Consider the following 18,236-nt stretch of genomic DNA (forward strand, 5'->3'; position numbering starts at 1 on the left):
AGTTCGGGCGCAAATTCAATTAAAGTTAAAAAAGTACCAAACCACCTCAGAAAAATCTCAAACTTGGTGGTGGCTACACACAGGGCATTTGTAGTCTTGAGAAAAAGTTTGAGATCAATTCGGCACTGGAAAGCAAATGGACTTCAGAGTCCCAGAGAACCTAGATGTATAGATATGGTTCGACGAAAGGTTCTATATACCTTTGTGAAGCATGTTGACTCTGTCTATGTCGAAATGACTTGAAATTTTTTTGGCAGTCATTTACACCCAAAATATGGCTCCACACAAGATCTTAGATTTTTCTGATAATTATTTTTATTATTATATTTTTCTTTGTGCCGCGTGAGACGAAATACGGTGAATTACATATTGAAAACAATATAATTTTGCATCAACCTCCACAAATATTTGTCTCCTAGGGCACAAGAGACCATTTGGCAAAGTTTGGCACCATTCCGGATCATTTAGAGGGTGGACCTAGTTCAACGTATAATTAATCGGTGAATTCGCGTGGAAATTCAATTAAAGTGTAAAAAGCACCAAACCAGCTCAGAAAAATCTCGAACTTGATGGTGGCTATACATAAGGCATTTGAAGTCTTGAGAAAAAGTTTCAGCCCAATCCAGCACTAGAAAGCACATGGACCTCAGAATCCCAGAGAACCTAGGTGTATAGATAGGGTTCGACGAAAGGTTCTATATACCTCTGTGAAGCACGTCGACTCCGCCTATGTTGAAATGGCTTAAAATGTTTTTGGCAGTCATTTACACCCAAAATATGGCCCCACACAAGATCTTAGGTTTTTCTGATAATTATTTTATTATTACATTTTTCTTTGTGCCACGTGAAACAAAATACGGCGAATTACATATTCAAAACAATATAATTTTGCATCAACCTCCACAAATATTTGTCTCCTAGGGCACAAGAGACCATTTGGCAAAGTTTGGCACCATTGCGGATCTTTTCGGGGGTGGACTCAGTTCAACGTACAATTAATCGGTGAATTCACGCGGAAATTCAATTAAAGTGCAAAAAGCACCAAACCAGCTCAGAAAAATCTCAAACTTGGTGGTGGCTTCACACAGGGCATTTGCAGTCTTGAGAAAAAGTTTGAGACCAATCCGGCACTAGAAAGCACATAGACCTCAGAATCCTAAAGAACTTAGGTGTATAGATAGGGTTCGACGAAAGGTTCTATATATCTCTGTGAAGCACGTCGACTCCGCCTATGTCGAAATGGCTTGAAATTTTTTTGGTAGTCATTTACCCCCAAAATATGGGCACACACAAGATGTTAGGTTTTTCTGATAATTATTTTTATTATTACATTTTTCTTTGTGCCGCGTGAGACGAAATACGGTGAATTATAGATTGAAAACACTAGAATTTTGCGTCGAAATACGGTAAAATAAAACTTAAAAACTTATGTGTGAAAATTATATTTTTCCCCTAAAATCTAAAACTATTTTTTCGACAAAAGACTCTAAAAATCAAAGTATACTTAAGAAAAGAATATAAATGAAACTAATAAACTAAAACTATTTGTTTTTTTAATGACTACTGGCGGAAGCTTTTTTCTCGGTTAGAGGTTATAACCAGGAACAAAGAGCAATATTTATTCCCGTCTAAAGCCTCCGGCCGGGACTAAACATTTAGTCCCGGTTAGTGGCTCTAGCCGGGACTAAATGTCGATCTTTAGTCCCGATTATAGCCTCGAACCGGGACTAAAGGTTTGCCTGCCGAGCCAGCAGTGTTGGGCAGCGACCTTTACTCCTGGCTCGAGGGTATAGCCGGGATTAAATCTCCTTCACTCCCGAGTTCAAAAAATGCTGGGAGTAACTCCAAAAATGGTGCCGAGACAAAAGGTCTGTTTTCTACTAGTGGATATTCGTTCAGCGATTTAGATGCGTTTTAGACTAGTTCTAAAGTGTTGAATCTTACGACACGTCCAATGTTTTGGGTGGTCGTGGGATTCCGCATAAGGAGTGCACTTTTGGCTTCGGGCGTTCGAGGGAAGTCATTGGGGAAGAAGATGATGAAAGAATCATGATGGAATATTATATATTTTTATTTTATATTTTTAATGTGTAATTTAGAGATGTATTGTGCCAAGATTTAATATAAGTCATTTTTAAAAAAAACTAAACTATATCATAACTACATCTATAGTATACTAGTAATTTACTCTTCTAGGGATAATTGAATTCCCGTAAGTTTTGCTTCTGGTACGTCTTCCACGAATCTTAGTTGACCTATGGTAACTATGTAAGTATGTATGGACTTCCTACTCTGTAAATCGTTTTTTTTTTGAAGAATTCTGTAAATCCTTATATATGCGTATCTAGTACGAAAGTCATCTTTGTTGACTTACGGTACCTTTGTGTGGCTAACCATAATTATGGACGTCGACCTGCTATTATTTTAGTAAATCCTTATTTCATGTTATACAGTTCTAATAAATATCTGAATTCTATCGTAAACTACATCTCTGCTATAGTAATTTACTCTTCTTGGGATCACTGGGTTCTCGTCACTTATCTTATTTGACTTTATCGTAACTCTGTTTGTGGTTACCAAAACTTTTGACTTATGGTAATGCCCTCCTTACTACTACAGTAACTACTCCATCTGTCTCCAATTAATTGTCGCCGTTGGTTTCCATGCCAAAAGTTTGACTCGATTTGTAGAAAATACGTGCAATATTTGTATCTCTAAATAATAAATTTATTACAAAACTAGATTTAAATATCTATCTAATGATATTAGTTATGTACCATAAATATTAATTTTTATATATATTTAGTCAAAGTTGTTCCTCGCTAAACGAAAACGACAAATATTTAGGGACACAGGGAATAAATCCTTGTTGGGGAAGGCGACCTTGACTGGAACCCCGCTTCACCCTCGACCCTCGATTTGGACCGGCTAACGAGCCTCACGGTTGACGCTGACCCCGCCGTGAGGGTATTTTCTATTTAGGTGTCTTCGCGCGAGGCTTGATCTGGAGGCGACATACCGTTGGAAGGATTGTGTAGCTGCTAACAGGAAGTGAACCTTTGGCCGGGAGGGCGAGGGTACATTGCGAGCCGCCAAGGAAGTCCGACGTGAAGCCGGCGGCGGCCCCCATCGGCACAGTTAGGGTTTGGAGTGGTTGGCCAAGGGTACAGAGGATTCCCACCCTGCCCTTGGCTGCGCTGTATTGTGACTTACTACTACAAAACTACAAATGGTGGTTAAATGAGCCGCCCCTACAAATGCATTTCTGCTGTTATCAACCGCCCCTACAAATGACCCGATTTATAGGGGCGGCTCAATATATAGCCGTCCCTACAAATCGGATGTGTAGTGGCACAAATGGACGCCGAATATTTAAAATTAAGCATTAAAATTTGATTTTTTTTCAAACGACCTCGGATAGAGAAATGACCAAAATAAAAGTTGTAGATCTCGAAAAGTTATAAAACTTTGTTGTTTACAACTTTTTCATTTAAAATCATTTACTACTTCAAAATGTTGTTTGAAATTAATTTTTGAAATTGTTGAAGAACTCCGATTTCTTTTTTTAATCTCTGACTAAAACTTGTAACTAGTTTTTCTCCCTCATACTAACTTCAAATTCGATAATTTTTTTTCTAAAATTTTCTAAAAACTGCTCTATCAATTTATTGTGTTCTTACAACTATTATTATGTCCATCTTTTCATGTGACCGTCTTTTATCTATTTGAATTTTGAATTTAAAAAAATGACAACTTCAATCGTGATTTTGAAACATTAAATGACTTCAGCTGAAAAAGTCATGAACATAAAAGTTATAGAACTCATCGAGATCTGCAACTTTTATTTTGAACATTTGTTCATCCGAGATTGTGGTAGTAACATTGTTCACAAAATTTATATATCTCTCTTATAGTTTCATAAACTATAAGAGAGATATGTAAGATTTATGAACAATGTTACTACCACAATCTCGGATGAACAAATAACCAAAATAAAAGTTATAGATCTCGATACGTTAAAGAACTTTGTGGTTGATAACTTTTTCATTTGAAATCATCTTGTCAACGTTAACTACATTTGAATTTCTCGAATTTGAAATTAAAATTTTGTAAACGACCTTGGACGGAGAAACTACCAAAATAAAAGTTATAGATCTCAAAAAGTTATGAAACTTTGTAGTTGACAACTTTTTCATTTGAAATCATCTTGTCAAGGAAAACTACGTTTGAATTTCTAAAAATTTGAAATTTGAATTTTTAAACGACCTTGGATTGGCAAACAGCAAAAATGAAAGTTGTAGATCTCGAAAAGTTATGAAACTTTGTAGTTGATAACTTTTTCATTTAAAATCATCTTGTCATGAAAAACTATGTTTGAATTTCTCAAATTTAAAATTTAAATTTTATAAACGACCTCGGATGGAGAAACTACCAACATGAAAATGTGTTGATCTCGAAAAGTTATGAAACTTTGTAGTTGACAACTTTTTCATTTGAAATCGTTTAGGGCCTCAAACAATCAATTTATGCTCAGCTTAGTATAATATGTGGGGAACCAAAATCCATTTTAGACGCAGTGGTAGAGGAGGGTACGTGCGAGGGGGAGGTCGCGGGTTCAAATCCCCGCAACCGCGAAGAGCGCAAATTTCTAGTGGGGGCCTCCCTGGCTTTAAAAAATATTTTGCTATTTTCTGAGCCGATTTCTTCTTTACTGGAAAATAGATTTATAGGGACGGCTCAATGTCCAGCCACCCCTACAAATTATCAACCGCCCCTAAAAAATCAATTTGTAGGGGGCGGTTGGCCAGTCGTCCCTACAAATCGGGCATTTGTAGCCACCCTTACTTAGGGGCGGCTGGCAAAATCGCCCCTACAAATGGTCTTGAGCTGCCCCTAAAAATCATGGCTGTAGTAGTGACTTACGATCCTATAGTGTAATTTCACCGCAGCCCCGGTGTGAGCTATAAATACCCCAGGGCGCTTGTGTAAGAGTGATAGAGTTTTTGGCAATTTAATGAGCAATTAATCCACATTTATTTCTTGTCCCCCTCGCGGGTACCTTCGCCCCTACGCTTATGTCCCCTCGCCTTTATCCACACTTCCACCTGTGGGAAACCCCCGGCCTCTCCCCGCGCATCCTCCGCGAGGGTGAGAGGCTTGGAGTGACCCCATAATCCTTATATAAGTCACGCATTCTAGTACCAAAGTCATCTTCGTTGACTTACGGTGACTTTGTACCCTTACCCAATATTATGAACGCTGCCTTGCCATTCTAGTAAGTCCCACCGCTAAGAGCATCTCCAACATTACTTACTATCTAAACATTTGTTGGGTAGGCACCTATTTTTCTACAACCCGTGTTTTGCTCCCAACTCAGGCTACCCAAACCCACCCTAGTAGGGAATGACACACAGATCCCACATGTCATCCTCTATCAGCTTCTTCTTCCTACGGACAGATCAAAGCAGAGTAGAGCTGGGCTGTGCCGGGCAGGGTAGTGCTGCCGGGGCAGGCCACGTAGGCAGGGCAGCGCCGCCGGGGCAGGTCTTGCCACTGGGGCAGGCTGCACCGCCAGGGAAGGGCATGCTCGTGATGCACCCGCGACGGAGAAGCCGAGCCCAGGATGCCGCGCTCGTGCCCTGCCACTGCGCCAGGGATGCATCGCTGGGGATGCTGCGTAGGAAGGCGGACCAGCTAGGGAAGGGCGCGCCGTCAGGAGTCCGTGGCCGAGCGAAGAAGAAGACGTGCACGTGGTGGCGGAAAAATTTAGCTAGTCACCTGTTGGCCCAACAGGAATGGATAGTGGGAGAGGGAATTTGGGTAGCCAACAAATATGAGTAGGTAGTGGGAGCTGTTGTTTTTTGTCCACGCTATCCAAATTGAGGATAGGCAGCGGATTTAGATCGTCTCCCGAAGATGCTCTAACAACAATTATGGGGCCCACCTACCATCCATGGCCCATGTGTCATTTGCGGTGACCTTTATTTTCTTTATCTTTTTTTTTCTAGCACTCACGCACGGCCTTATCTCTCAGCCATGCCCCGTTTGGTAGTTATTATTTAAATGGGAAGAGTTATATATTAAGAAAGTATCTTTTAATTCAAGTAGTGGCAATCTTGTCTTGTTAGTTTATTTATACAAATTTTTAGATACTCCTGATTAAAGCTAGCAACGTTTGATCTAAAGGAAAAATCCTAGATATATACTCCATTTTTGGATTGATAATTGTAATTTTGATTAAGAAATTTTCATTAAGAAAAGATTCCGACCCTTAATTTCTCTTACATTATGTTGCATCTTATTTGCTAAATACTCCATTTTTGGAATGATAATTGTATTTTGATCAAGAATTTTTCATTAAAAAAGATTCTGACCCTTAATTTGCTAAAGAATCAATATTATCTTAGATCTACTTTGAATACAAAAACTATTAGTGCAAGTTTTATGTCATAAATTTGTATATAATTTGAATAATTGTTGGCGAAGATCTGTAAAGTTTGAATTTTTATTTACAAAATATACTTATCATTTCGTACAGATGGAGTATATTTATTTATATTTACGATCGTAGGTAGTAGATAGGAAGATTGCACGCTGCCAATTAAATAGCGTATAGTACATGACAGAGTAATAATCTTGAAAACGAAATTTGAAAGTACTTGTACATCATCGTGATTGAAAGACAACGCACGATGAATGTCACGTTGGAGAAATATAATCACCCCCAATCAACGATGACGACTATATGCTTCTTTGTATCATTTATTTTAAAAAAGATGACAATAGCTATTTCCAGGTTTTGGGTCGGTAGGTTTTTGGGTCTGCGGGTTGGACAATTCCCGTAGAAACGTTTTAGGTGTAGAGATTTGTATGACCGAACAATCATACACAAAATAAGAAACCATAATGCGACAAAATACTAAAAATGGATTTTTCATTCATAATTGATCGTAAACATAACTAAAATATATCAAAAAAAAGTATTGGATGATTCTAGTGAGGATGAATGGGCATTTATATACTAAGTGAAGATTGAACACTATGTAGGAAAGGTTATAGCAAATTCATTCTTCATGTTTTGATGTTTTGAAACCGCTTCATAATTATTTCATCATCAAGTCCTTAAAATATCACACACTTAGTGTAGCATATATAATCAAATTATTTAGCCAATCATCAGCTATTTTGTTGCGGCGTCATTCGCAGGCCTGCGACCTAGCCGCGATGGGCAACCTCGCAACATTAGGCCAGTCTAAATGGGAAGTCACGGGAGTTTCATGGGCAACCTCGCAACATCAGTATCGAGTCGCACTGCGTGCTAGGGAACTGAATCGACAGGGAAAAGGTTCAGCTTCGTTCCAATAGGGAGGAACGCTGCTCAAGCCTAAAGGCCAGAAACAGCCAGCTCTCTGGGCGGATTCAATACACAGCCCAATAGGCCCAAACGTGCTCCAGCTCTGTTACGGAGAGTCATCGAGTTGTCTTCTACCTCCGCCGGAAAAAAAGAAGAAGAAGCCGAGCGCACGGAATATAAGCAGTACAGCCGTGTGAGGGGAGGTCTGGTGGCCGCCAGGCTTTGCCATATCGGTGGATCCGCCCCTGCCTCATCAACACACATGGGGCTTCTTGTCACAGCTCCTCATCCCAAGGAATCCCATCTACCAAGGAAGAGCAACAGAAGCCGTCGCAAGAGTGTGCGTGTCCACGGCCCACAATGGAGAGGAATAGAAATAGGATGCGATGCGAGAGCGGAAGTGGAAATCATCAAAAACACTTGTAAAGAACATTTCTATCTTCTTCTCCAAACAAACCGGGACCTCAGCTCGTCGGCCCGTGGCTCCTCGTCCCCTCTCGTGTGCTTGAGTGGAACTCCGGTCAGCGGCGATCGCTGACACTCCTACCCTCTATTCTAGTGTTCATTGTTCAAGACGATGCATTCTTACTTGTTATACTCTGCTGCATCGTGTGCTTCGGATGTAGGGTCTCTTGTACGCGGAAAATGACACTCTTTTCGAGTCCACTGGCCTCTTGTAGAGTCCCACGGGCTGTCTCCACAAGCGACATGTTTCAGTGACCAACTTATTTGGGTAGATCTCAGCCCACAATGATGCATGCATGTTACATCACCTGCTCCTACTCTTGGGAAAGAATGTTTAGTTCCTCGAATGTCTGGGACTCTGGGCCAACTCTCTCTCTCTCTCTCTCGAAACAGATTTTGATGCATCCATGAGGTCGGCAACATGGGATAACTCATGGCAGCCTGCTCGTTCTGGAGGACTACTGGACCCAAGTAAGATGCCAGATTTATGTGCTCAGGATGATAGGAAATATGCCTTTGAGCCACTTTTCATACTAGCAGACCCTGGGTCTGCTGATCTTAATGCTTTAATGGAACCGTCAAAATCTGGAGCAGATGCAGGTGGCAGCAGAGTTTATGGCTCAATGTCAGGAAGTACGTAACTCTGATAGTGGAGTATGGAGTGAGCCCTCTACTCGATGTATCTGAGAGTGACAGTGCAGCAAGTCTTCATTGCTGTTATGGTTGGACTGAGGACCGGCGATGCTTAGTATGCATTTGGACAGATGCTAGAGGAGAATTATTGGACAGCTTAATATTTCCTTTTGGTGGTATTAGTAGCCGCCAAGACACTAAAGTTCTCCAAAGTCTTTTCATCCAAATTCTACAGCAAGGTTGTCAAATAATGTCATCTTCACCTGAGGCTAGCAATATGAGACCACGAGATGTCATAATAACTCGTATTGGGGGTTTCCTTGAACTTGAAATTCAAGGTACTCACTTATTTTATCAGGAATTCAGATACCTTTTGTTTTGAGACTAATGCGATTATCTAATATGTTTTGTCTGCTGAATGGCAAAAGGCACTCTTTTGGCGGTAATGAAGTCAAGAAGTGGCCTGTGCAGTTACGGCGATCCATACCTGAGGGTATTCCACCTAGTTCAAATGGTCCTACACTCCAGCAGCAATACATGGCCTTAATTCAAGATAGAAACATGCCTTCCTCACCAAACCCTTTGTACAGCCCTCATTCAAAATCAAGCTTCATGAAAAGTGCACTTGGACAATCTGGCAACAAAAAGCAGATCCTTGTGGAGCAAACTGGAATGGACACTTCAAGGGGATCACTGCACTTAGTTCGCTGCATCAGTTTAGTTGCAGTTTCCCAAGATCATTCGTTGCATCTCACATGCCAAGCGGATCTGTTGACCAGACCTGCTTCTGGTAAGCACCTCCTGTATATAGACCATCGTATATATTAAAATACTCTAAAGGTATCACTTTACGCCCATTTGATGTGGATATCTATTCAGTGATGCATTTTGTTCCAACACAGATTAATTACTTGTTACTTATTGATCACTTAAAAATCATTTCAACCTACTACAGTTTATCACCACATGATATAACCCTTTGTTTGTAAGGAAATCATTAGTAAAAGATATTAAGCTTGTCAAACTGTGGCCCTTTTTACAGGCGAAGGGAATCAAGGCAGCAGTGGACCTTCGAGTTACTTGGAAGGTTTCACTCCAGTGAAGTCCATGGGGAGTATATATCATCACACTCATATCTCCTAGTTCCTTCACCAAGTATGAGATACCTCTCTCCTGCAACACTACAGCTCCCGACATGCCTCACATCAGAGCCACCACCGCTTGCCCATCTATTGCACAGCAAAGGGACTGCAATTCCCTTAGCAATGGGCTATGTCGTCTCCAAAGCCGTCCCACCTGTAAGGAGGGACTCTGCACAGCTCACCAAGGATGAACAACCCTCTATTCTCTCTGTTAGCATCATTGACGACTATGGAGGCAGCATTGCCACTGTTCAAGAAAAGATGAGCCGAGGCGGTGGTGGCAGCAACATGAGCAAACAGGCAAGGAACTTCACTCAGGAAGCAACAACTCGTGACTGTGAGATGGAGATGCATAATGTGCTGGAAGCTGTGGCTGCGGAGCTTCACTCCCTTTACAGAAACTTGACTAAAACTTCGAGTCGATAATTTTGACCTCTCCTATTCTGAGTCTGATATAATTGGAAAACTCAAGTGTCCACACACGTAGAAATACATAATACTGACAAGATTTACAGAGACATTATTTGCAGCATTAAAAAAACCGTATCCGTATAATAGTGATCGCTGTGAACAGGTCTGTATTATTTGTCGATCCGGTGGTTAGATCAATCGGGCCTAGACTGCCTGTTATACTCGTAGAATCATCTCCCCGCTACAGCTGCAAAATACTCAATTGGAGCAACAGCAAAGCAGTGGGGGTGATTTTAACGGTGCTGTGTCGCTGCTCTCCACTGGACGCCAATTTTCTCTTTCTTCAACAAACTTGCTTTTAAAACATTGGTTTCCAGGATAATTAATTTGTAGAATCTCACATATCCGGGCACCCACTCTCTATACACGCGCTCACCCCTGGAACGGGCGAACGGCAGTGAGATTATTGGTGCCTACAGGCAGCCAGGCTCACCCGGCTAAAACCCAGGTAAAACTGACATGTCCACAATTTCCCCTGGGCAAACTCTCAATCTTTCTCAGCAGCGCTAACTGGTTGTTGCGAACTCTCTCGTCTTCCTGTACATGATATACACCATCAGTAAGAAACACACCACGGATCGTCATCATCACTCATAATCATCACTTCATCAGCAGCAGCAACAGCAGAAGTTTTTCAAGGGCATTTCAAACTCACCGCCATGACAAAGACACTATTGAAGAAATCTTCTAGGGGTTGAATCAGGAGCAGAGAAGCATCGGCAAAGGTCTTAATATCAACACCTACAGGATGGGTTGTTGGATACAGCACAGGTAATCAGACATAATGCAGAGAGGCAAGCCATTCACGACAAAAATGAAACTGAAAAACGTCTACCAGGATAAGGTGCAAGCAGAAAACAAATGCAAAGTGCACGCTTGGATCCTAATGCACAACAAAGTCCTAACAGCAGACAACCCGCAAAAGAGGGGACGGCCTCATCAGGAACATTGTGTTTTGTGTAATGGACTTCATCTCTCTTTGCTTTGCCCCTTTGTAAAGGCCATTTGGGGCCAAGTGTTATCTTGGGAAAATCTCATGGTGCAGCTGCCGCAGCAGGACCACGCCTGCATTGCCGAATGGTGGGAAGATGCAGCAAGCAAGATCCCAAAACAGGAACGCAGACGTTTCAATGGAGTACTAATATATACTGTGTGGAACTTGTGGAAGGAGAGGAATAGAAGGATTTTTGAAAACGAGATCAAGACGTCATTGACCAAAGAGGACATTGTGCAAAGGCGCAGGGCTTTTTCCTTTGTGGAGTGAAAAAACTAACGGTGGGAGGGGTGTATCTACTTTGGTCCTAGGACCGGTGCCAATGGGTGCCATGTGTACATAAAACACTCTCTTTCCTATACTTAATTGAGCAACAGAGCTCCTGCCTTTTCTTTCAAAAAAAAAACATGTACCAGGATGAATCTTATCAACAACCTCCAAGTAGGCGCTCCACAAAACTTTTTCTTCATCTTTCTCGAATACACTTGGTCAACCTACACATAAAATCGGAGTCAGGAGAGAAATACTGCACCAATAATGAAGACTGGTGATGGGCTAGTTGCGAGTCAAAAACTTTACCATAATTTGAACTGTAATCACAGTTTATGATGGTACATGTTAATTTCTTTTCCACGGATGATCCTTGTTGGCCTTGAATATGCTTCAACAATTTTTGGAAGGCATCTCCTCCGGTACTCCTCCCCCAAAAGATTTGCACGAATTTTAAAGCAGCTAATTAAGGTAATTATTTTTTTTGCTAATTATTTTCTATCTGGGCCACGCTTGGACCCAGCCCATCAGTCCAGCCCTGAGTCCAGTAAAGTTCATCGTCACGGAGAAGCAGACGGGCGTCAAGGAGACGGCGCCGCCGCGTCGACATTCCGGAGCAGCTGAACCCAGCCGACGGAGCGACGCCGGCACCGCGGCAAGAATCCGCCACGCTGCCGGCCGGGGGAGGCGCCCCATAAGCACATAGAATACTCGGAAGAATCTTTGGGGTGGATAAGTGGGGGGCACATAACATCGTACTTCAGGTTCTGTTTGTGCTGCAAGATAAGGGCGGTTTGCACGCTCCATAAGCACTGAACGGACTATCTCGCAGTTAATTCCCTCATCCACCTAATGGCAATGACAAGAATAGATGCAACTTTCAAAAAGGCAACGGATTCCATCAACCAGAGGTTTGATGACATGGATCAAAATGGATATTAGATGAAATGCAGATTATCGTTCAATGTTAATCCTAATTCAAATAAAGGATCAGCACAGCAGTTGGAGAAATAATGATAACCATCCAAAAAAAAGAATTTTGTTTTCCAGTGTAAATGTAACAGTGTATCTCTATCCCTAGTAAACACCCAAAATGAAAAATCCTATGTCTGTCATTAAATATCAAGATAATATGTACCAGAAGTTGTTCCAGTCTCCTTGTGACGAATTGTACCGCCTAACAATGATTTTGACAATAAATCTGTCAGGAACCATATACTAAATGAAGATAGTACATAAACATTATCTGAAATGCATACTGACCTCATCTATAACTTCACTCTCTGTTTCTATGGGTTGCACCCCTGCCAATAAGGTGAGAGCTCGCCTAAGGTCAAAGCTCTTCTTGTTCTCAACCAATATTTGAACCAAGATAAAATACATGTGAGGAAGTTTCATGTGATGATATTTTGGCTTTTTCTAACTCCCTTACCAGTCCTTAAGAGACCCTTCGAAGTCCAAATGGATCATTGGTAGAACTTGGCTGCATCCAGCTCCAAACAATCCAACTAGGCTATCCAATCTGTGAAACAAATTAGAAAAGGGTAGCAGCTTCTCTAGCTTGAATAAATTCTTGGACAAATGAAATGCAGTACTACCCAGAAAGTTACCACAAAATTTCTGTGCGCTAACAGAATTAACAAATGAACCGCAGAGGTTATTTTCTCAATGTTGAATGTTGAGAATGCTATAAACAATGAATGGGCTATGTTTGTGCGCACAAGTACCTATCAGCAACTGCAAGGACTATACTAGATAGCAATTAGCATCTGTTCTTGGAAACACATCACCCAAAGATCGAGGAAGTGTTATCTCAAATAGTGCTTGTGCAATCTTTGACATGAATATTTACAGCCAAAATGGACAGGATGCTAAGGGTGTGTTTAGTTGGAGAGGTGAAAATTTTTGGGTGTTACATCGGATGTGTCGGAAGGATGTCGGGAGGGGTTTTTGGATACTAATAAAAAAAACAAATTACAGAACCCACCAGGAAACTGCGAGACGAATCTAATGATACTAATTAATCGGTCATTAGCACATGTGGGTTACTGTAGCACTTAAGGCTTTTCATGGACTAATTAGGCTTAAAAGATTCGTCTCGCGATTTTGCCGAGAACTGTGCAATTAGTTTTTTTTCGTCTACATTTAGTACTCCATGCATGTGTCCAAACATGCGCTTTTACTGTAGGAGGCAAAAAATTTTGGAAACTAAACACGCCCTAAGGGCATGTACAACCCACAGACGGGATGTCGTCTGTAAGAGCCTCGGATCTGATGTACAGACAGTTAGAAAGACAGATCATACAACCCACAGACAAAGGGTCATCTGCAAACTGTTTAATGCGTGCGGAGAGGTTTACCCTAGTCAACTCCACGTCACTTCGTCTTCAAGCTCCATCACAGCACTGCCGGACGGCCTGCGTCTGCAAAAGCTTCCATATATACGAAGACGAAGGCCACCACGGTGGACATGCATGCATGTACACTACTCGCGCTAGCTGCCCGCACGGCCGATGGCACTCGCCTCCGCGACGCGTATCGGGTGCTGCTCCAGCTCCGTCTCCGTCGGGGGCTGCTCGGTCCAAGCTCAGACGGCGGCGCGCACGCATCTACGGCTCGGAGGCGAGCGGCGGGAGGCTGGGGGCGGGCCACCAGGCGGCCGGTGGCAGTCCCTAGGGTCGCGAGCTGGCGGCCGGCGACGAGCGCTAGGGTCCGGTCTCGAGGGGGCAGCAACCGATGTCGCGCGGGCAGGCGGGAGGCCACCGAGCTCTCACGCGCAGAAGAGACCGGACGCTCGTCGGCAGGCTGTGGAAGGTGAGGACACCGGCGCGAAGGCACACGGGATCCGCGCGCCATCGAGTCTTCGTACAATGCTGCTGGAGCCGGCGTCTCGGCCTCGGGCCACAAGCCGTTCCCGTCGTCTCGTGAAACGACAAGGCCTCCGTCTTCTGGTGTCGGCGGGGTTCGTTTTGCAAAAAATACGTCACGGAGACGGGTCGAAGAGACGTGTTGTACGTGCCCTAAGACAAGTTGGTACTAAATTTACCACATTAAAAATAATCACAACCTCTTCAGAGATGCCATCTCTCAAAGCATAATGGCGTGCCATAATTCCAGCAAGTGAAGTAAATTCTGTGACAACAGAAATGGCAAGATCTGACATAGCCAATGCAGCCGCATCTTTGATAATTGGGATCGTTCTCTCATTTATTCCGAGAGGTCAATTCAGCAACAGTATTCTCGACACGTGTCATTTCATCGAGCATTGTGCCAAGTTTTTCCTAGGCCTTGTTTAGATTGAGGTTAGGAATCAGTATTTGGCACTGTAGCACTTTCGTTTGTATTTGACAATTATTGTCCAATCATGGCCTAACTAGGCTCAAAAGATTCTTCTCGTAATTTACAATCAAACTGTGTAATTAGTTATTTTTTTTATCTACATTTAATACTCCATGCATGTGTCCAAAGATTTGATGTGATGGAGAGAGAGTGAAAAAACTTGCAATCTAAACAAGGCCCTATTCAATTAGGATGTAATTATTATGTAAGACAAACGTTACAAAAGAAATAGCGTAAGAATTCAGGACAGTATACTTACATGAAAAAGAATGCCACTAAGCTGCCTTCAGAATTCAGAAAATTTCTTTAGTGTATCCATCTTATAAAAGAATTTGGCGTCCTCATACCTTGCCCTGCATTGTATGTCAATTCAGGATCTAAAGGTGACTAAAGTAGTAAATAAAGTCCTCTAATCAAACAAAAAATTCAGAGGGCACAGAAAGAACACTTCAAACATAATGCTATTTAGTTGACTGGTGATTGTTGTTCATGCAAAGAACTTGAATTTGCAATGCATGCCACAACTTGTTTATAAAATCATCATAGGGCCTTTGGATAACCTGAGAACAGCTTCATTCCCTTTGCGGACAACTTCCTCGCTAATTGCACCATTGGCAACCTAAGAGAAAAGTGAGTTAAACAAAAGGATAAAAAGGCATTACTCGATTGTCAAATATATGATGGAGGAAAATCTCTCACAGCAATAAAACAAGGTAGACCAAGGATGGGCGCCTCCACAAGATTGATAACCTGCATAATGTGGTTTGAAATATCTTAGGGTGAATTTCACTTTTTGACAATAAATATTAAGGTACAAAATAAAAAATGGAAGAAAAGGACATCTACCTCCTGCAGCAAGCTATCAGGCGCAGTGAAATCGCCACCGACACCTTCAGCCAATACACTAGAGGCATGCAAGACTTTTTCCTCCCGCTCCTGCAGTGGAATATTTTATGAAACTTACTACAGTAACATCTGGAGTGCTGAGCACTTGAAAAATTATGAATGAATCCATTTAGCCTTTTCCCTGCTTTATGCAAGCTACTAAAGCTGACCAAGATCAAAAGTTCAAACCCATATTTCAATGACAAATATCGCGTGAGATTGAAATTTGATGTTAAGAAACCTCCAAACAAAACATTACTTTGTTAATAAAAAAAAGGAAATGAGTTTGTGGATCACATATTTGTGTATGAACAACCTATATGTACTCATCTCACCTGCGTATTATCAAGATCCCAGCTTTTTCCACAGCACGTAAATATGATTCTGCAGTTTCCACCTGAAATTGGAGAAAAATTTCGGATTACTTCCATGATACATATGATGAGCCGGTAGTATGCTGCTTTAGTTATTTCATTTATGTACGATACAAGAGAAGGGACGATGTCAGAAAAGACAACCATCAAGATAGAAGTAACATACGAAGCAAAATAGATAGAAGTGACAAAAGAAGCAAAATAGATGAAATATACAAACAAGCAATCCAATTAGTACCTTAAAATTAGCCAAAGAAGGGTTACGAAGGCCACATGACTGATTCCCACTGCCAATGCAAATCTTGTTTGTTAATTGATAGAAACAATAATGCTCAAAATTTATGATAAAACAAGGTCTGAATTAATACAAAATGTAGTATACCTTGAGATGCCAGCATAATAAAATGGCACAACAAAACCGTCATGAAGTGCCAGGATCCAGCGTATTGGACGACTAAAAACAATCTGCGAGTTAAATAATCTAGAGTGAGTGGCATGCACATTGAACTTGTAATGGGATCTGTAAAGCTCATTGCCCAAACGAAAGAAATTATTGTCCTCACCAAAGAAAAGTAAAGAAGTAACTATTGTTGAGAATTTATGCAAGATTAACCAAAGGTACATAATTATCAAGAAGCACAGCTAGCACACTACTAGAAGATCACCGCGAGCTCCGACACTGACACTATCAGAAATTTATTTGAAACCACTAGCACTGACACTGCTTGTTGTTCGTCGGCTAGCCATCTGCAGACTTGCGGTGGGGGAGACTCCAGGGCGATGGCTGCGAGGTAGCAGAGACGCATGCGTGCCCTCACGTGAATGCACTTATGCACCACACCGCTTGGATCGAGGATCGCTAAAGAAAAAAAAAAGAATATTAGAAAGGATAAGCATTGAGATAAAAAATCTGGAAAAATGGAAATGGAAGCTGGGGTTTAGTTGTAGTCTTTGTTAGCTGTTTGGTTTCATGTTGGTGACAAAAAGTTAAACTTTGTAGTCTTTTGGTGTCGTTTGTGTTAGTAGTTTAATTTTGTCTGCGGGTTGAGAAGTAATTAACGGCTCCTTGAGTTGTTTGGGCTAATTATACCCTCTCTACTTGTCCATTTAACGTGTCTTCAAGAATAGAACATGGGCTGTCACGCACACCTAGGTAGCTAAGATCTCACTTCCAAAATGAAAAATCAACAAGCTTCTTGGACTTGTACTCATCAATGTTTTGTACGGATGATGGGCTGCCTGGAATCCACTTTTATTTAACAATGACAATCTATTTGCTCAAAGTGGTATATGATCCAAGAGTTTGGTAGTGGTACTATTGGATCTAATTCCTATGCTTATTTACAACATAAATTACCAAATGAAATATGAGGCGAAGTTAAAAGGGGCAGCAAAAGGGAATGAAAATATGGCTTGGCATAACATTTGATGGTTCCATGCTTGATTGGTGGGATAACATTACATTTTAAGACTATATCGGTATATATGGCAGCCGGGGTCAAGTTTAAAGAGGGAGCCTATCTGGATTGTAGCTGGCTGCGGCTTATTTAGGCCCCGTTTGTATTCGCTTATTCCTCAATTACCGGCGGAAATAAGCGAAAATCTCACACAAATACCTCGATGATTTCTCGATTACCAGGGAAGCCGCTTAGCACACAATCCACAAAACAATGGGCAACCCGATTTTCCAGTACGCGGCCTCAGCCTCGCTTACCCATTAAGCAAGTTAATTTTCCCTCGATACCCCTCCAGGCCTCCACCACCGACCCCTGCTGCCCTCCCCGCCCACCGCTTCCCAGGTCGTCAGCCTCACCACCTCCCTGCCCTCCGGCGGCGGCCTCCCTTCCTTCCGACATCCACCTACCAGCCATCCACGTCCGCCTCCGGGAGCGACTCATCGACGCAGCTGACGGGGAGCACGGACGGCCGGGGCATGCCGCTTGCCCCGCGCGAGCTCGCAGCAGCGGGTCCGACGGGTGGAAACCTTCGGCGCCGAGGCCGACGGAGCAACAGTAGCAGCTTGGCTAGCAGTGGAGGCGGGGCAGCACCGCAGCAGTAGCGTATGACCAGGGAGCAAGGCGCGCGTGGGGCAGAGGAGTCTGGATGGGCGTCGGCGTGGCGTAGAGCAACAGAAGAGAGGAGAAGCGGATAAGGAACGGAACGAAGACCGAGAAATAGAGGAAAAAAAAGAAAATGGCGAACGGACGGTAGAAGAAATAGAAGTAAAGAAAAAAAGAGGAAAAAAGAGAGAAAGAAAACGGAAAAAAAAAAAGAGTGATCATGGTCCTTAGGGGTATTTTAGGTATTTC

At 42.2% G+C, this 18,236-nt stretch overlaps 1 protein-coding gene and 1 pseudogene across 16 annotated transcripts; one reads left to right on the forward strand and one right to left on the reverse strand.

Annotated features, from left to right (window-relative positions):
* Nucleotides 1-5,421: 5,421 nt before the first annotated feature.
* LOC136528705 (mediator of RNA polymerase II transcription subunit 13-like) lies at nucleotides 5,422-10,020 on the forward strand (annotated as a pseudogene).
* Nucleotides 10,021-10,046: 26 nt separating this feature from the next.
* Nucleotides 10,047-18,092, reverse strand: LOC136527405 (uncharacterized). 16 transcript variants are annotated; one of them, XR_010776782.1, is made up of 16 exons: nucleotides 17,544-18,092; nucleotides 16,648-16,786; nucleotides 16,310-16,392; nucleotides 16,166-16,214; nucleotides 15,889-15,950; nucleotides 15,515-15,604; nucleotides 15,368-15,418; nucleotides 15,229-15,287; nucleotides 14,928-15,021; nucleotides 12,762-12,851; nucleotides 12,593-12,633; nucleotides 12,468-12,506; nucleotides 11,639-12,178; nucleotides 11,473-11,553; nucleotides 10,721-10,806; nucleotides 10,059-10,602 (listed from the first exon to the last, which is right to left on the reverse strand). XR_010776782.1 is itself a non-coding variant. In XM_066520125.1 (10 exons), exons 2-9 carry the CDS (start codon nucleotides 16,672-16,674, stop codon nucleotides 14,975-14,977), a joined length of 468 nt encoding a protein of 155 aa, XP_066376222.1. In that variant the 5' UTR covers nucleotides 16,675-16,786; nucleotides 17,544-18,092; the 3' UTR covers nucleotides 12,861-14,610; nucleotides 14,928-14,974. The 16 variants fall into 16 exon arrangements, 1 of the variants encoding a protein (XP_066376222.1); XR_010776783.1 differs by having other exon boundaries at nucleotides 12,593-12,673; XR_010776788.1 differs by lacking the exon at nucleotides 11,639-12,178.
* Between the last annotated feature and the right edge of the window lie 144 nt (nucleotides 18,093-18,236).

The sequence above is a fragment of the Miscanthus floridulus genome, chromosome 19, assembly GCF_019320115.1.
Source record: "Miscanthus floridulus cultivar M001 chromosome 19, ASM1932011v1, whole genome shotgun sequence".
Classification (NCBI taxonomy): Eukaryota; Viridiplantae; Streptophyta; class Magnoliopsida; order Poales; family Poaceae; genus Miscanthus; species Miscanthus floridulus.

Coding starts and splice junctions, on each gene's coding strand:
- LOC136527405 (XM_066520125.1), bottom strand. CDS start 16,674: ATGGCTAGCCGACGAACAACAAGCAGT. Junction 15,605..15,888: donor GGGATCTTGATAATACGCAG/GTGAGATGAGTA, acceptor ATTCCACTGCAG/GAGCGGGAGGAAAAAGTCTT. Junction 15,288..15,367: donor GTCTACCTTGTTTTATTGCT/GTGAGAGATTTT, acceptor CTTTTCTCTTAG/GTTGCCAATGGTGCAATTAG.